Source organism: Balaenoptera acutorostrata, chromosome 1, assembly GCF_949987535.1.
Source record: "Balaenoptera acutorostrata chromosome 1, mBalAcu1.1, whole genome shotgun sequence".
In the NCBI taxonomy this organism is placed as follows: domain Eukaryota; kingdom Metazoa; phylum Chordata; class Mammalia; order Artiodactyla; family Balaenopteridae; genus Balaenoptera; species Balaenoptera acutorostrata.
Genome location: NC_080064.1, coordinates 86989084 through 87006680, shown reverse-complemented (window position 1 = coordinate 87006680; position 17597 = coordinate 86989084). Strand labels below are relative to the sequence as shown.

Sequence of the window (17597 nt, the reverse complement as noted above, 5' to 3'; positions counted from 1 at the left end):
TATGTTTCCTTTACACAGACTTTGTGAAGTTTTTTTTTTTATCATAAATGGATATTTAATTTTGTGAAAAGCTTTTTCTGCATCTATTGAAATGACTGTATAGTTTTTATTCTTCAGTTTGTTAATGTGGTGTATCACATTGATTGATCTGCAGATACTGAACCATCCTTGCATCCCTGGGATAAATCCCACTTTATCATGGAGTAAGAACCTTTTAATGTATTGTTGGACTTGGTTTGCTAATATTTTGTTGAGGATTTTTGCATCTATGTTCATCAGTGATGTTGACCTGTAATTTTTTTTGTGTGTGTGATATTTTTGTCTGGTTTTAGTATCAGAGTAATGCTGGCCTTGCAGAATGAGTTTGGAAGTATTCCTTCCTCTGTAATTTTTTGGAATAATTTGAGAAGGATAGGTGTTAACTCTTCTGTGCATGTTTGGTAGAATTGACCTGTGAAGCCATCTGGCCCTGGACTTTTGGGGAAGTTTTTAAAATTACTGATTCAATTTAATTACCGTAATTCGTCTGTTCGTATTTCCTATTTCTTTCTTTTTTGGTATTGGAAGATGGTACATTTCTAGGAATTTGTTCATTTCTTCTAGGTTCTTCAATTTATTGGAGTATAATTGTTTGTAGTAATCTCTTATGATCCTTTGTATTTCTGTGATGTCTGTTGTAACTTCTCCTTTTTCATTTCTGATTTATTGATTTAGGCCTTCTCTGTTTTTTCTTGGTGAGTCTGGCTCAAGGTTTATCAATATTGTTTACCTTTTTAAAGAACCAGCTTAGTTTCACTGATCTTTTCTATTGTATTTTTAGTCTTTATTTCCTTTATTTCTGCTCTGATGTTTATGATTTCTTTCCTTCTACTATCTTTGGATTTTGTTTGTTCTTCTAGTTCCTTAGGTGTAAGATTAGGTTGTTTACTTGAGGTTTTTCATATTTCCTTGGGTAGGCTTGTATCACTATAAACTTCCCTCTTAAAAGTGCTTTTGCTGCATCCCATAGATTATCCATTGTTGTGTTTTTGTTTTCATTTGCCTCCAGGTTTTTAAAAATTTCTTCTTTGATTTCTTCAGTAATCCATTAATCGTTCAGTAGCATATTGTTTAGCTTCCACGTGTTTGTCTTTATTTGCAGTTTTTTTTTCTTGTCATTGATTTCAAGTCTCATGGAACTGTGACTGGAAAACATGCTTGATATGATTTCAATTTTCTTAAATTAACCGAGGCTTGTACTGTGGCCTAACATGTGTTCTGTCCTGGAGAATGTTCCATATGCACTTGAAAAGAACGCATATTATGCTGCTTTTGGATAGAATGTTATCTATATATCTATTAAGTCCACCTGCTCTAATGTGTTATTTAAGGCCAGTGTTTCCTTATTGGTTTTCTGTATGGATGATCCGTCCATTGATGCAACTGGGGAGTTAAATTCCCCTACTATTATTGTGTTACTGTCAATTTCTCCCTTAATGTCTGTTAATATTTGCTTTATGTATTTAGGTGCTCTTATGTTCGGTGCATATATGTTTAAAATTGCTACATGTTCTTGGATTGATTCCTTAATCATTACGTAATGTCCTTCTTTGTCTCTGTTACAGTCTTTATTTTAAAGTCTATTTAGTCTGATATAAGTATTGCTACCCCAGCTTTCTTTTGATTTACATTTGAATGGAATACTTTTTCCCCATCCTCTCACTTTTAGTCTGTATATGTCTTTAGATCTGAAATGAGTCCCTTGTAGGCAGCATATTACATGGGTTATTTTTTTTGGTCTCCATTCAGCCCCTCTATATCTTTGATTGGAGCATTCAGTTTATTTACATTTAAAGTAATTATTGATAGGTATGTACTTATTGCCATTTTGCTAATTGTTTGAGGGTTGTTTTTATAGTTCTTTATTGTTCCTTTCTTCTTATTTTGTTCTTTTCCCTTGTGTCTTGATGACTATCTTTAATGTTGTTTGAATTCATTTCTTTTTCAGTGTGTATGTATTACAGATATATATATATATATGATTGTTTTAAGTTGCTGATCTAATTTCAAATGCATTTTAACAACCCTGCATTTTTACTCCTCACCCCCTCACTACTACTGTTTTTGACATCATATTTTACATCTTTTTGTTTTGTGTATCCCTTAACTTCCTATTGCAGATATAGATGATTTTATTACTTTTGTCTTTTAACCTTCTTACTAGCTTTGTATGTGGTGGATTTACTACCTTTAGTGTATATTTGCCTTTACCAATGAGCTTTGTCCGTTTGTAATTTTCATGTTTCTAGTTGTGGCCTTTTCTTTTTCCCTTAGAGAAGTCTCTTTACTGTTTCTTGTAAAGCTGGTGCTGAACTCTTTCTCCTTTTGCTTGTCTGTAAAACTTTTGATTTCTCCATCAAATCTGAAAGAAAGCCTTGCCAGGTAAAGTATTCTTAGTTGTAGGTTTTCCCCTTTATCACTTTAAATATATCATGCCACTTCCTTCTGGCCTGCAGAGTTTCTGCTGAAAAGTCAGCTGATAGCCTTCTGAGAGTTCCCTTGTACATAACTCATTGCTTTTCCCTTGATGCTTTTTAATAATCTAGCCTCTGTCTTTAATTTTTGCTTTGTCATTTTAATTACAATGTACCTTGGTGTGGTCCTCTTTGGATTGATCTTGTTTGGGACTCTCTGTGCTTCCTGGACCTGGAGGTCTGTTTACATTCCCAGGCTAGGGAAGTTTTCAGCTATTAAACCTTCAAATACATTCTCTGCCCCTTTTTCTCTCTCTCTTCTCCTGGGACCACTATAAGGTGAACATTTCTATGTTTTATGTTGTCCTAGAGGTCTTGTAAACTGTCCTTCTTTCTTTTCATTCTTTTTTCTTTTTTTTGTTCAGCTTCAGTGATTTCCACTACTCTTGTCTTCCAGCTCACTGTTCCATTCCTCTGTATCATTTCATCTACTGTTGATTCCTTGTAGTGTATTTTTCATTTCAATTATTATATTCTTCACCTCTGTTTGGTTCTTCTTTATATTTTCTAACTCTTTGCTAAAAACCTCTGACTTCTCACTTTGTTCATCCATTCTTCTCCTGAGATCTTTGACCATCTTCACAATCATTATTTTGAACTCTTTATCTGGTAGACTGCCTATCTAGCTCCACTTCACTTAGTTCTTCTGGAGTTTTATCTTGTTCCTTTGTCACTTCATTTTGCCTAAGTTGCTGTTTTTATCTCTATGTATCTGATAGGTTGGTTACGCTTCCTGACCTGGGAAAAGTGGCCTTTTTTGAAGATGTTCTCTGAGTCCCAGCAATGCACTCCCTTCTCTCTGGTCACTGCAGCTATATGTTCTAGGGGTACCCCCTCTGTTGGCTGCATGGGTACTTCTGTTGTGGTTGGCTGTGGGTGGCTGCTGTCAGTCTGGTTGGTTGCTAGGCCCTGCTTTGTGTGGAAGCTGATGGCCACTCTTTGGTGGGGCCAAGTTGTGAAGCAGCTGACTGTGGAATCCCGGGGAGGGGGCCAGGGTCCCAGGGCTAGTGCTGGCTCACTGGTGAGCAGAACCAGGTTCTGGGGTGGGTGGTTGCAGGGTTAGGGTTTCCAGAGCTAGTGTTGGCCTGCTGGTGGGTGGGAACAGATCCTGACATCACTGGCTATGGGTTCTGTGGTGTCCCAAAGCTGGTGCTTGCCTTTTGGTGAGTGGGGCTGGATCCTGGGGCAGAATCAATGTAACAAAACAGAAAAAGACTCACAGATATAGAGAACAAACTAGTAGTTACCAGTGGGAAGAGGGAAAGGTGGAGGGGAAAAATAGAGCTAGAAGATTAAGAAGTACAAACTAGTATGTATAAAATAAATAAGCTACAAAGATATATTATATAGCATATGGAATATAGTCAATATTTTATAATAACTTCGAATGGAGTATAATCTCTAAAAATTTTGAATCATTATGTTGTACCTCTGAAACAACTAATATAATATTATAAATCAACTACACCTCAATTATAAAGAAAATAGAGGGACTTCCCTAGTTGGGCAGTGGTTAAGAATCCACCGGCTAATGCAGGGGACATGGGTTTGATTCCTGGTCCAGGAAGATCCCACATGCCATGGAGCAACTAAGCCCGTGCGCCACAACTACTGAAGCCTGCGCACCTAGAGCTCGTGCTCCGCAACAAGAGAAGCCACTGCAATGAGAAGCCCGTGCACCGCAACGAAGAGCAGCCCCTGCTCACTGCAACTAGAGAATGCCTGTGCGCAGCAATGAAGACCCAACACAGCCAAAAAATAAATAAATTAATTTTAAAAAAGAAAAAAGTTTAAAAAATTAAGAAAAAAAAGAAAATAGAGATCTGCTTTTTAATTATTAGAAAATAATAGATGACAATGACATTAATACATGGTAGGAAACTCACTATTTTGGTTTCTATGACCATGGTGACTATCAGCCAGGCTAACATGTGGAGGAAATGACTGAGCCCATCCCCAGAAATCACTTGCCTTGGTTGATTTTCACATATTTACCCAAGTGAGTATATGAATATGCAATTACACATACACTGCAATCAGAGTGATACTTCAAAATACATATTTGATCATGTCATTCCACTGCTTTAAAAAACTTCCATTACTTCTCATTTCTTATAGGATAATATTCAAAATCCTAAACTAAGATTAAAACACCGCAGTCCATTCTTGTTTCTACTGCCTCACTCTGGGACACTTTACCCCTAGCTTCCTGATCTGCAGATATCAGAGCCTTCTTTCCCTTCCATTAGGATACCATTGTTCTTGTAGTCTTTGCAGAGATTATTTCCTTGCCTGGAATGCTTTTGATCTCTTCTTTTTTGCCTTCTTAACTTCTACTGTCCTTCAGAAATTAGCAGCAAGGTCATTTACTCAAGGTGTCCTTCACTGATTTCCCAGTCCTTCTGATATAACAGTTCTCTATATTTTCCTTGATATTGTTATTCAGAGTAAATATTATATTTTTGTGTGATTACTTGACAAATGTTTATCTCTCTAACTCACCTGCAAGCTGCATAAGCAGACTTCATTTCTTTTTTGCTTACCATGGTATCTCTAATGTTATTCACTATACCTAGTATGTATTAGGCATATAGTTATTTGTGGTATAAATAAATATATGAACAAATATAGGAATATCTCAGAATACTGAAATAAATGATGAGACTTTATGATATGAGTCAATTTTTTTTTATGTCCAGACACGTGGATAATTAAGTACATTTTACATGCAATATATTTTATCAGTGAAATAATATACAGTGGTGATAATGCATCTTAGGTCCCCTGGGAAGTGGACCTAAGATAGAAATGTGCATGCAGGAAGTTTATTTATTAGGAATTGCTATCTGGATGAGGACCTGTGGGAGTGGAGAATGAAGCAGGATGGACAGAGGGAGAAGTTGAACTCTTGGCAATTCCAACAAATGTCTCAGATGATCCCTCCAGGGACCTCTGAAGTTGGGATGGCCCCTCAAAGATATCTTGAATTTAGGCAAGTGTCAAAGCTTTATGGTCCCACATCAATCAGTTACTGGATGTGCATTACCTGAGGAAGAGGAATGACCCTTAAGTGAATAGCTCTCTTTAGCCAGGGGCAATTTCCGAAGAGTGACTCAGCGAAGTCACTCTTCCACCAACATGCCCAGCAGCTGTGAGAATGAGTACCTTAGTCTTAACCTGCAGGGAAGGGTGGGAACCTGTGAGGCACATCAGACATCCACTGCAGTTGACCAAAAGAAACACTGAATAATTTCAGTAAGGTTCTGTCTCAATCCCAAATATAAACACACTTGAAACTATGAAAGAGTAAAATCTCAGCAAGAAAACCAAGAGACAGCTATTAACTGCCAGCTGCTGGGATTATGGTAAGTTTTGATTGTGAGAGACAAGCAACAAGCCTGAGAAAAAGGCCTCGAGGTAATGACAGAAATTCAGGGAATATTCGTTCTAGAGGATATTTTTTCCCTAGTTTAAGTCAGCTAAGTCTATAAACCTCTAACTCACACTGCATTTTACCCCAAATCATTCATAGTCAACCATACCCCAATGGTGTATTTCTGGAATATGAGCATTGGAGAATATATCTTTAAACATTTAACGTGTAACACCGCATGGTGTTTTGCAATGGACAAAATACTATCACATATTTTGTCATTTAACTCTCATAATAATCCCATTCATTTAAATCACTTACTCAAAATCACTATGTGACAGTATGAGTTTTTGAACTAGTGGCTTAATTTTTGTGATGGCAAGGATATTGTCTTTACTATACACTGAGGTATCACTAATGCCTATCTCAGGGCCTGAAACAATAGCATTCAATAAGTAATCATTGAATAAATTTCTGACAGGAATTTATATTTTCTCTTTGTTATCTGTGATTTTTATGGCATTACATAATATATATGCATATATGTAGCACCCACATGTGTGTATGCATGTGCACATGCAGGCTTATAAAGGATACATGGCATATGCAGCTGAATAAATTATACCATGTTTATTCCATAAAATAGGACTAATATATACATTATTACCTTTTTGAGCAGGAATACTTGATATATTTGAGCCCAACTGAATTTTAGTCATTATCCTCTTGGTCAGTTTGGATAGGAGTTAATCTGGCCTTAGAAAATCAGATGGGGGGAAGAAAGGTTTCATGCTAAATCAAAGGCTCTGACTTTTTGGGAGAAAATCGTCTTCCAAAGAATGTTTTAAAAATTGCTTAATTCTAGACTAAAGAGGGGAAATAAAAGCATATGGAAATCTAAATTTTTATTGTGTTTCCAAAATCGTGGTACTGAATAACTTTCCAGAAATGAAAGATGACTCATAAGCCTTCCTTCTGACTATGGTAATAATAATAATCTTCATTTGTGTAATGTAAATTATTAGGCTGAGATGCATTTTGGTAAATTTTTACACTATTAGATATGCTGTCCCTCTAAAGCCTACAAAAAATTAATGTGGAACACCTGATATTTGACTGTGCTTCCAGACGGAGGGACAGCTTGACAAGTGCCATCATAGTTTACAACTTTGAAAAAGTGTAGCGTGAATGCATTTACAGTAAGCTTTAAACAGCTTGGATTATTTACAGGTACAACTGTGCTTAATGTGGAATTTCAATGGATTTAAAATATTACTAGATTCCATCACTGATAATGGAGTATAGGTGTGGCATGTGAGCAATGTGATTATATGCCTTAATTAAATATCTCAGAATAGGATACATCTGTTTGGTGAGATTGAGAGGATGGTAGAATAACATTTAAATTTTCTATTTGATTATTGAGCATCACTGAAGAAGCTCTCACCTTTGGAAAGACGGCATATTTGGGGCTTTTATCCTCTACGGTGGTTTAGGAGAATAGTAATCACATAAAATCAAAATGGAGATATAGTGTCTAACTCTTAAGGATAATGTGGACAACTAAAGTATGGATTGCTAACTGATAAGATTTGTATTAGTGTGCAACCTAAAACAACACATAAATCCATATCTCTGGTGGTCAGGAAATTGACTATTGAAACTTTCTGGTTAAACTGGAGAAGGAATCATGCATATTAAAATTATATATATCATATTATATACATATCATATGTGGATAAATGCACACATGTGTATATCTTTTTCTCTCCTTCTAATTATGTGTATATGTATGTATGATATATGTATGCATATATAAAAAATATCTCCAAGAAAGAGGATATAGATGACTTTGGTGGTGCGTAAGGTATGGTTGTAGGACGATGAAGGAAATCAGACTTTGGAATATTACTCCATGAAAAGAAAAGTAGTTAGTTTGACACATTTTAACTAGAAAATCATTGATAGATACTATGATTTTACTTCCCAGGAATAAGTGGAACATTGAGAAGAATATATGGTAAAGTGAAACTGTAAAGTAAAACTAAAGTTTCTAAAATGAATTGCTTACTGCATAAACTAACTTCAGGATTTACTGAGTTCATTCAGTCACCTAGTATTCCTGGTCTCATGTTTCAGTCCTGGCCTAGAAACTGAATATTCAGTAGGCTACCAAGCCAGATGTGGACCCTCCCTTCCTGGTTTACATTCTAAATAGAAGACAGATATTAAACAAATCACACTCAAATAAATATGCAAATAAAATCTGACAGGGCTATGGAGACAAAAATAGGGTGCCCTGAAAGAGAACAACAGAGACAGGGTGGGTCTAATTTTGTTGGTGGTGGGGATAGGTCAGGGAAGGTTTCTCTGAAACCTAAAGTACAAGTAGAATGGAGGACATGTGTAAAGGGAGAAAAGTGGTTGGAGAACGGGAAGATTACTTTGTGGCTGGAAAATAATGACTCATGGCAAGAGTAGCCCTAGGTGAGGTTGGAGAAGAGGGGAAGAGCAGGTTATTCAGAGGTCACCATGGAGTTTGTATTTTATTCTGAATACAGTGGGAACCACTGAAAGATTTATGCTCTGTGTGTGTGTGTGTGTGTGTGTGTGTGTGTGATGAGCCAATCGATACTTTTTAAAGCTCAATCTGGAGGGAAGAGGGGTAAGAGTAGAAGCTGCAGTACCAGCAGCTTGGATCTTGGTGGATGCAGTGAAGATGGAGAAATAAAGAAATGTTCCAAGATGTATTTAGGAGGTTGAATCCTGAGAGCTTGGGATGCATTAAATCTGGGAGAAAAGGGGAGTCAAGAATAGTCCAAGGTTTCTATGTAACTTTTTACTTTCTTTTAATATACTATTAGATTTAAGAAAAATGTATCCAGCCTCAATCCAGGTTCTGGACGGTAATCTGATGGTTTGTTTAAAGTAGTCTTCCCAACCACTCAAGGTAGTGAACACTCACACCCCAGTTATTCTGTCCTAGTCCTCTAATCTTCCAAGCAGGCATCTCAGACCCCTATTAGTTTGCTCACTTCCTTACCCTGAGTAAAATTTCCATGAGACTGATGTGTCTTCTTGAAGATTATGGGCAGAGCACCTAACACAGTGTTTGGTAATTGAAAATGTTTACTAAATATCTGTTGAATGAATGAAAATGTTTAATAAATATTTGTTGAAAGAATAATGATAAAGAGGAAATACTAGAATCCAAGGTGCTCACTATCTAGCCAAGAGGACTAAGAAGTGTGATAAAAACCTTAACAGAAGTAAGCAGGACGAGTTACAGGAGAAGAGAGGACGATGGAGGGAGAAAGGAGGGACGTCTGGAGTACAGATACACTCAAAGATGAGGAGACTATTTTCTGGATTGAGACCGTCTCTAAATGAAATCGTTCCCCTCTCCCCAGCAAGCTCTAGAACAAAACATGAAGAACAATTCTTCAAAAGAGCTTCACATTTTAGAATAATTTTTTAAAACAGACATTAGAACGGACTGCCCTGCAAAAATACAACCTTGATTTTGTACCACCTACAGGACTTGCTACTTGCAGCTTCTGTCTGTAGAAATTTTTGCTCACTTCCATCCCGGGCCCCCTTTCTCTTCGCCCCCGCCCCCAGGGACTGTCAATTCTCAGAAGACCACTGCCCTTGCCTGCTCCCGCCTATTTGTTGGATGGCCTGAGGAACATTTACTACTACCTTATCCCTGAGGAATTCTGAAGATGCAGCTGCCCATAAGACAATGTTTCTGCATCTCGCAGGGCTCCTGCGGAAGGAGAGAAAAGGAGTAATTAGTTACTTAGAGCGCCGACTGTTTTTACCCTTAATCACATCTGGCCCCTACGTACCTAGCTCAGCCTTTAACAGTTTACACAGCAAAGGCCAGTCCCCAGAGCGAGCGCTCTCTCCCTCCCTTCCTTCCGCGAGTAGAAGGAAAACAAGCTGCTAAGCTGGGGGGCGGAGGCGGGAGACGGGGGGCGGGCTCCTTCCCGCCACTCGGCCCACGGTTCGGCGCGCTGGGAACCGCGGGGCCGAGCGCGCAGCCCCGCCCCGGGGGCGTCACCGCCCGGCGCCCGCCCCGTCCCCGCGCCGCCTGCCTTCTGCTTTCCGTATCCACAGGCGCTCGGGAAAGCTGTTGCTTTGGTCTCCGGCTGGAGCCTGAGGACGCGGGGAGGGTTCGTCTGTAGGAGACTCCAGGCTGTGGGCAACGCCATGGCCGCTGTGCTAAGCAAGGACGTGGTGGACATCGAGGTACCGACTGCGCGCGGGCTCGCCTAGGGAGGGCGGGGGACGCAGCTGGCGGGTGCCCGGAAGGCCGCCACGGCCACCGCAGGGCCGGGGAAAGTGGGAGAGGCGGGAAACTTTGCCTCCGCGGGAGGTCTGCGGGGGAGGCGGAGGAGCGAGGACCCAGAGACCCGTGTGGGCTGGCAGGGAGGGAAGTGCGGGGCCCGCGACGGTAGGGGTGTTCTTTGGCTTGGGACCTGGCTGTTTACTTCGGAGTGGGGGTTAAAGAAGTCCCTGAGTGGCAGTGACTGAAGAACCACGAGTGTTCGAGAGAGATGGATTTTCTCAAAGGAGCGCTCATGTCTCACGCAGTCTATCCCGCACCTTCCCCTTTGCCCCTGTAAGCGTTCCGCGTTTCCAGACACCTCCAGTCTGCTGCCCCACCTCCAGTCGCGGAATTCTGCATATTTGCAAAGTATAGAAATAAAGATCTGTGTGTCAGCTAGAGCAGCCCCTGCTAGCCTTAGTATTGCTTATGAAAATAACATAGGGAAGAATGGGATAAGGTATTGAAAGCATGAAAAATACAGTGCCTTCAGAAATACGAAATAAACTGTATTTTCCTCTCGTCAGCAGTTTTTGATTCTCTCTTGCACTCTGTTTCTGTAAAAATGTCATCTTTCTTCCTGTGAATAAAGTCCTCCCTGAAATACATGACCATTTCCTTTGACTTCTCCCTAAGACCTTTATGTATGCGATGAGACAGATATAATAACAAACAGTGATTTTAGACGTAGTAACCCAATGTCGGCACGTTTGAGCTAAAATAAACTGCTTTGTAGTTTTTTGTTGTGTTTTGTTTGGGGCTTTTAAAAATTTGAGTCTCCTACGCTGGTAAAACGTGTGTATTTGCACGCCTGTGTTTTCCCTAGAATGAAAAAATTTTCCTTTCCTCAGTCCTTTCAGTGGCTTAAGTAAAAATTTAAAACCACCTGTTTGCAGAAGAGCTGCTTTTTGCCATTGTGTTGCCACTGTGTTATCTCTGTCAGTGATTGAAGGAACTTTGTGTTCTGTTTGGGGGATGGTAGTAGTGTTTTCTCCAGATTCCATACATTGGTTTGAAAAATCCACTCTAGTAATAAAAGCCAAAGTATATTATGTGGACATGTCTACTTAATTTACTTGTGGTTTCTCTTGTGGATAGTTTACTTTTTCATATTGATCAATATGATATATTTAACCCAACATTTATTCATGCACAGGGTAAAAGATACTTGATTTACGTCATTGTCCTTTTTGGTCCTTGTTACTTTGACTTCACCAAATGCCCCCTCTGCACCCCCCCCCCCCCCCCGCCTTTTGAAGCGAAGTCAAATAGTAAGTTTCTGACAGTGTTAGGCAGTAGTGATGTACTGATTTCAGAGATAAGAATGTCAGAGGGCAGATGGCTTTTGGCTTTTGAATTTATCTGTATCTCTTTTGCAGTTGTCCATGAAATCAGTTCATAACCATATTACACTAAGGAAAAAGATGCCAGTGAAACATTAACGACCAGCTTAATTTCTTGAATTGTTTCAACTAAGACCATTTAAGAAAGTCAAACCCTCACATTTACTCCCCTTAATCTAAACTTAGTTGGCTTGATATTACTTGTGATATAGAATAGTGGCATTCAAGCTTTTTCACCTTTTATGTAGTTCATATATGCACCACACTTTAATCAGTAACATCTTTCATCATGCATGGGAATTTTCTTTTCCCTCAAAGTAATACCCACGATTCAGGAGCTAGAGTACCATGAAAGGGTGTGAAATTAATCATTAAAATATAATGCAGTGAGGAAAAAATACATTAAATCTAGAGGAACACATCCAAGCATAGATGTCTCAGGTGATCCTATTGACTCACCAAAGCTCATTTTTTTTTTTTTTTGGAAGAGTCAGAATGAATTATGAAGGTTCAATTTTCTGTCAAATTTGAATGTATACATTGGATTTGCCTTTTTTGAATGAATTCTTTAAAATCATTGTCTAGAGATTGATCTGCTTGTGACCATTGCCTTGTCTCAAATATGTGGAGAAGCATGTAATCTTTAAAAAAAATTATCTGTATAAAACAGTAAGTGTTCAGTTGATAAATATGAAAAGAACAGAAGGTGATGGTGACAACCCGCTATGATAGTGACTTAATTTTCTCCTTAAGCTACCTATAGAACCTCAGTTTTCAGTGAAGCAGCCAAGAAATATTTTTGTTTCTGGGGACAAAAGTTACTGAGGTTTACAAAGTTGTTTTGTGTGCTCACTCCATATTTCTAGCCTCAATCCAATAGCGCATCAGGGTTTGAAGGGTTGGGAGCGTAAAAAACAGTCAGAAGGTCACCAGACTCCAAAACTGAAATATCCCTGGGCTGGAAGATAGGCATAGCAAGGATGCATTAGTAGGTAATAGATACTAGGCAATAGAATCTAGCTCATACACTAAAAAATTATTGTAGTAATGGTAGCAGATGTATGAGAAGTCAGACATTTTTCCAGACCTATTAATGTGGTTCAGGGCCTGGGATCTGGAGCAAACTGCCTGTGGTTGAGGTCTATTTCTACCCCTTTTTAGACAGGTGACTTTGTTTAGGTTACGTAGCTTCTCTGTGTCACATCTGCACAATCTGCTAAGTAAGGAAAATAATCATAGACAAGATAATAAACAAGATATAAAATAGACAAGATATAAACATAGACAAGATGTCAAATTAATAAATAAATGTCACAACTTCACATCTTGTTAGGAAAAGGACAAAGCATGTTAAAAAATAAAAATATAGAACAACTATCTTAGGAAAATCACTGCCTGTGAAATAACTACTATTTTAAAGTTCATTAATGGTAGCTATATACTTTTAAAAGTTATTTTGCTTTGTGGGCTTACTTTTTGAATATAGCTAAATTTTGTCAAGAATGACTTTTGAATACAAATTCTCCTGGAAAGGTTTCAAGAAAGGTGAGTATCAGACATTGATCACTTTCCCTGACCTCAGCAATACCTTCACAATAATTCATTTAGTTTGAACTGACAACTGGTCTGTTGTCAATATCTGCACTTTTAAAAGCAAGTAAGAATGATTTTGGAAGAGTTCACTTTTGTTTAATGTCTTGTTCCCCTCCACAGACATGGGCAATTGAGAATTTACTGTAAAAGTATAGCAGAATGAAAATGTATGCAGGTACAGTGAGCTTTTAATTAATTCTTTGGATATTAGTAATTTTGGTAAGTATTTATAGCTGAACTAAATTGCTGTCTACCTCTTTACTGTTTCCACAATCCCAAGTCAAGGTCTATTCTTAGAATTATCAGTTAATGACTCATAAGGGGTTATAAACTCATTTCAAATTTATCTTGAATAAAAAAAGGATTTCACTCCAATGTCCACAAAATCATAATGCTTTTAGAGTTATATAGAAATGGTTTCTGAATTACCGATACTGTGACTTGTATTCATTTGAGAAGATAATCTAGAATTTTCTGTGTTTATTAATTGAGAAAATAAGATAATAAAATGATGGCTTTGGAAAATGGCAGTATAATGGAAACAACTTGGAGAAAGTAAATTTTCAGGAGAATTTTGAAAAAAGGCTTCTGAATTGGTAGAGATGGCAAAAGATATTTCAGTATGCCCTTTATCATAACTGCTTTTGCCCCTGGGGAGGGAGGTGGTTCATAGATCCAAAGGAGAGAATAAGGATTCAACTTTGCAGAAGTTATGGGTTACTTATTTATTTATTTAAACTTAAATGTTTTTTACTGCATCCGTTTTTGTCTCCTTCCTTTTATTGATTGGGCACAACAAATCTCTGGGAATGCTATCTTGACTTGCCAAGGCTTTTGAAGCATTAAAAAAAATTTTTTTTAAAAATTTGTTTTGTGAGTTTGAGTTGTTAAAAATGTTATTGTTCTCCTTATTTTAAGCTGTCCCGTGGACAATACTTAATTTTATTTTGAAGTATTTCTCCTTTCTAAGGAACTTAGCTGGGCAGTAGAAATGTGTCTGATTATGTGATTTGGAAAGTTACTCCAAATTTGGAGAGTTATTCCAATGATAGCTCCTTGCAGTTTTAAGGTACTACACATTCCTATAGTTAAGAATGGTTATATATGTATTTCATTACAGTTTTTTTTTTTCTTCTTTTTTTTTTTTTTTTCATTACAGTTTTAAAAAAAAATTTACCTCCTACACATGAGGTAGATGGCTAGTTTCAGTGGTTTAATTAAAAACTGTGAGATTAATGACTAATGATGAATCTATCACAGGGAGATTTTTAGATTGGATCTGCTTAATCTTAATCATAGCAGGTAGTGTTGACTGATTGCCTAATTGTTAAAATGTGCTAAAATTCAGTAGTCTCCTTTCTTACATTCTAGAAGGAAAACCCAGTTTTGGAAAGCTCTACATTTACAGTAAGGAATTAGTAAGAATACCAAGAAGATCTCTAGTCAGAATGCTGAGATAATTGGATGATCATTAAGCAATCATATCTTTCCTAAACTGTTGGAATACAGCATTTTACCAAACTCTGTATATAAACAAGCAACAACACAAGAGCTGAAAAATAGACCTTCCAATAAGGTAAACATGTGTGGTCACTGTGGGAGAATTCTAGTAATCAGCATAAAGTTAAGTCACAAAATTAGAAACACTAAAATTGAAGACAATGAGACTAAAAAAAAAATTGTCATGAAATAATGTGACAAAGGAACTGTAAGAGATTTGATATAGTCTAGGCTTCAATGTGGCTAAAGAGATTGAAAAGTAGAATTGGCCAATTTGCTTTTCTGCCTCTTAGCTAAATGGACACAATGATAAATAGGAGGACGAAATCTTCAGTCCTTAAAACTGTAAGGAAAGTTCTGGTCATTTATATCCTGCCTTAATTAAAAAATATTTAATAAGGCATTCTAAGGTTATAAATTTATCTGTAATCAGGATTTTGATTTTCAGATGTGACATGTTTGCCTTCTGGACTTCATTTGCTCTTAATCCTCCATGTTAAGACAGAAGGTATTTTTTGGCCTCAAACATCAATAATGTGGGTGTTCACAGATATCCTGGAGCCAATTATACTACTGATAACTCTTAATAGGATTATGTCTTTCCTGTGGTTTATAATTATTACTGCTTCCATTGCTTTTAATTAAAATGTTATACTAGTAGATATGAAACATCTGTGTTTAACTCAACATATAACTTCTTTCAGACTCTTCACCACACTTATCTATATATTGATGTTAGGAACTCATTATTTTTGTTTAAAAATTTTTATTTTGTATTTCACAAAATCAAGCTTCATTTCATGGTTAGTTTGAAAAATAAACCAAAACAAACAAACAAAAATTGTGTTAAAACAGTCCTGAATCCTGGCACTATTATTTTTTATTTGTGTGATCGTGGTCAAGTTGTTTCCTGGACTATCATTTCATCCTCTGTCAGTTGGTTTTAATCTTAATTTATTTCATGCAATAAATTAAGGATTTAATTTATTAACTTTAATTTTATTTAATAAATAAGGATTAATTGGAGTCATGTACATATAATGCCTTAGACAGTATCTGTCACTTAACATATGTGCTTTTTGAAAGGTAGTAGTTATTGTAAATGTTATTATTGCATATATCATCTGTGTTATGTAAATGTCATTTGGCTAGAATGTTTTTCAACTCCAAGAATTAACTAGTGGTATCAAAAGCTGTTAAAATACGTGAAGAAAGGGAGACTTAATGAAGTTAAAAGAATTATGAGTGAGGCTTATTACAGATTAAAAAATGTTGCAGACATGACTTATGAGAAAATTCCTGAATTCTTTTGGTCAGTATTACCAATGAGATGGGGGAGTTTTTAAAATTCAGGTCAAATTAAAGAGACCCTCTTCATTTTGAGTTTTATTTCTATTTAAAAAATATTTTTAATACCCACTGTATTACCAACCCTCTAGTGTAAGCTGCAGGAGATTCAAAGGAAGTATGTGGCACAGGCTTTGTCTATATAGAATTATCCACATCTAATTCTCTGGGGAATAAGACTCAGATTCAGCATTCACTGTTCTCCTACCCCCTAACCCTTGCTGTTTTACTGCAGTGTACATATGGATTGATTTTCTGGTGTTTTTCTGAGTGTTTTTGTGACTAGATCAGGCCCAAGCATTTGTGAAAATGATTTCTTGGCATTCTCAATGATATGTAGAAGGGATTGGTGTTATCCTTTTCTGAAAAGAAATCCCTATACAATTATTTTAAGAAAAAGTGTCCAACTCCATATCTCTTTGTGTAAACTGGACTAAACTTATAGTTTCTCTAAGTGAGCATATTAGCTTCAAAGGAAGTTTCTTTCTGGACTTCTAAGCATTCCTGCACACACTATATTTGTATTTATAACTTTTTTAATTCCTAGGAAGGAGGGAATTGGAGATCAATCTATTTTGCACCAGGAAAAGGTAAAGTGTGCCCTTTCTAAAGGATGACTCAGATAATAAACTTTTTATATTAGGTTATAGTAATTTAATTTCTTTGAGGATTTCAGCTTGGTTGTGTAATAGCATTCTCACTATCTTCTACCTCTATCATAATAATTAAAGAGACAATCCGTGTCCGTACCTCCCAGGTGCTTGGAAATTGATATTATGAGTACTTAGGAATGTCCCCTTGAGGCACTCCTGGCTAGGCCACTTTGAAGAAAAATCTCTTCATCAATAATGAAGCCCTGAGGGCCACTTCTCAGGGGACCCACACAAAATTACATGTCAACTCCAGGCCTGATTTATACAGATGGTGCTCAAGGATGGAGCCTGACTGCACTTCTCCCTCCCCCAATATTTTATTACCTACCACTCTCTGCTGATCCTCCCCATGCCCTTCCCCACTTTCACCTCTCTCCCAAGACTTCATCCTCCAGTTTTCAACTTGTTTTACCTACTGAAGATTGACTCATCTAAGTAGATCTGTTTGTTTAGTCTTTGTGAAATCCTTTGAATGATATTAAAAATTGACCATAGTAGCATGTTAAAACTTTAGAAATGTTAGTATGTTTAATTAAAGGCCAAGAGGAAATCTTCAGCAAAACAATAGAAGATAATGTGTATTTACTATATGTTAATTAAGATAAGTATCCTGGGATAGGGGCCAAGCCTGGGGATATTTTTGCTCCATAAGTGAGATCCCTTGCTGTCTGACCTTGTGGAAATCATTCAACCACTGTGAAGAGTTTGCTGATTCCTCAATGAGTTTGCTATTGATCAGTCTTTTACAGATGGTTTGATACAATATGGCAATGGTGAAATCGTTTGGAAACGTGACCTACTGGGTAATCATATTAAGGAAATGCAAGGTAGTGGTGTAGAGCTACTGTATTTTACATGCTAGGTAGGATTAAGTGCACCATTTATACCAGCTATATGGATTTGATATACTTATTCACCTGATTTTTAAACTTTATTCATGCT

At 37.2% G+C, this 17597-nt stretch overlaps 1 protein-coding gene and 1 long non-coding RNA gene across 3 annotated transcripts in view; one reads left to right on the top strand and one right to left on the bottom strand.

Annotated features, from left to right (window-relative positions):
• Positions 1-9814, bottom strand: part of LOC103010241 (uncharacterized) — an 85954-nt gene extending 76140 nt beyond the window's left edge. The window contains exons 1-2 of the long non-coding RNA XR_449940.3: positions 9738-9814; positions 9589-9655 (exon numbers count right to left, since the gene is read on the bottom strand). This is a non-coding gene — a long non-coding RNA (uncharacterized LOC103010241). The remainder of the gene's footprint in view (positions 1-9588; positions 9656-9737) is intronic.
• Positions 9815-9947: 133 nt separating this feature from the next.
• The window catches only part of DPYD (dihydropyrimidine dehydrogenase), an 808008-nt gene continuing 800358 nt past the window's right edge, over positions 9948-17597 (top strand). For both annotated transcript variants that reach the window (XM_007169549.2, XM_057551077.1), the window contains exon 1: positions 9948-10140. In XM_007169549.2, coding sequence (XP_007169611.1) covers positions 10102-10140 — 39 coding nt within the window. In that variant the 5' untranslated portion in view covers positions 9948-10101. The remainder of the gene's footprint in view (positions 10141-17597) is intronic.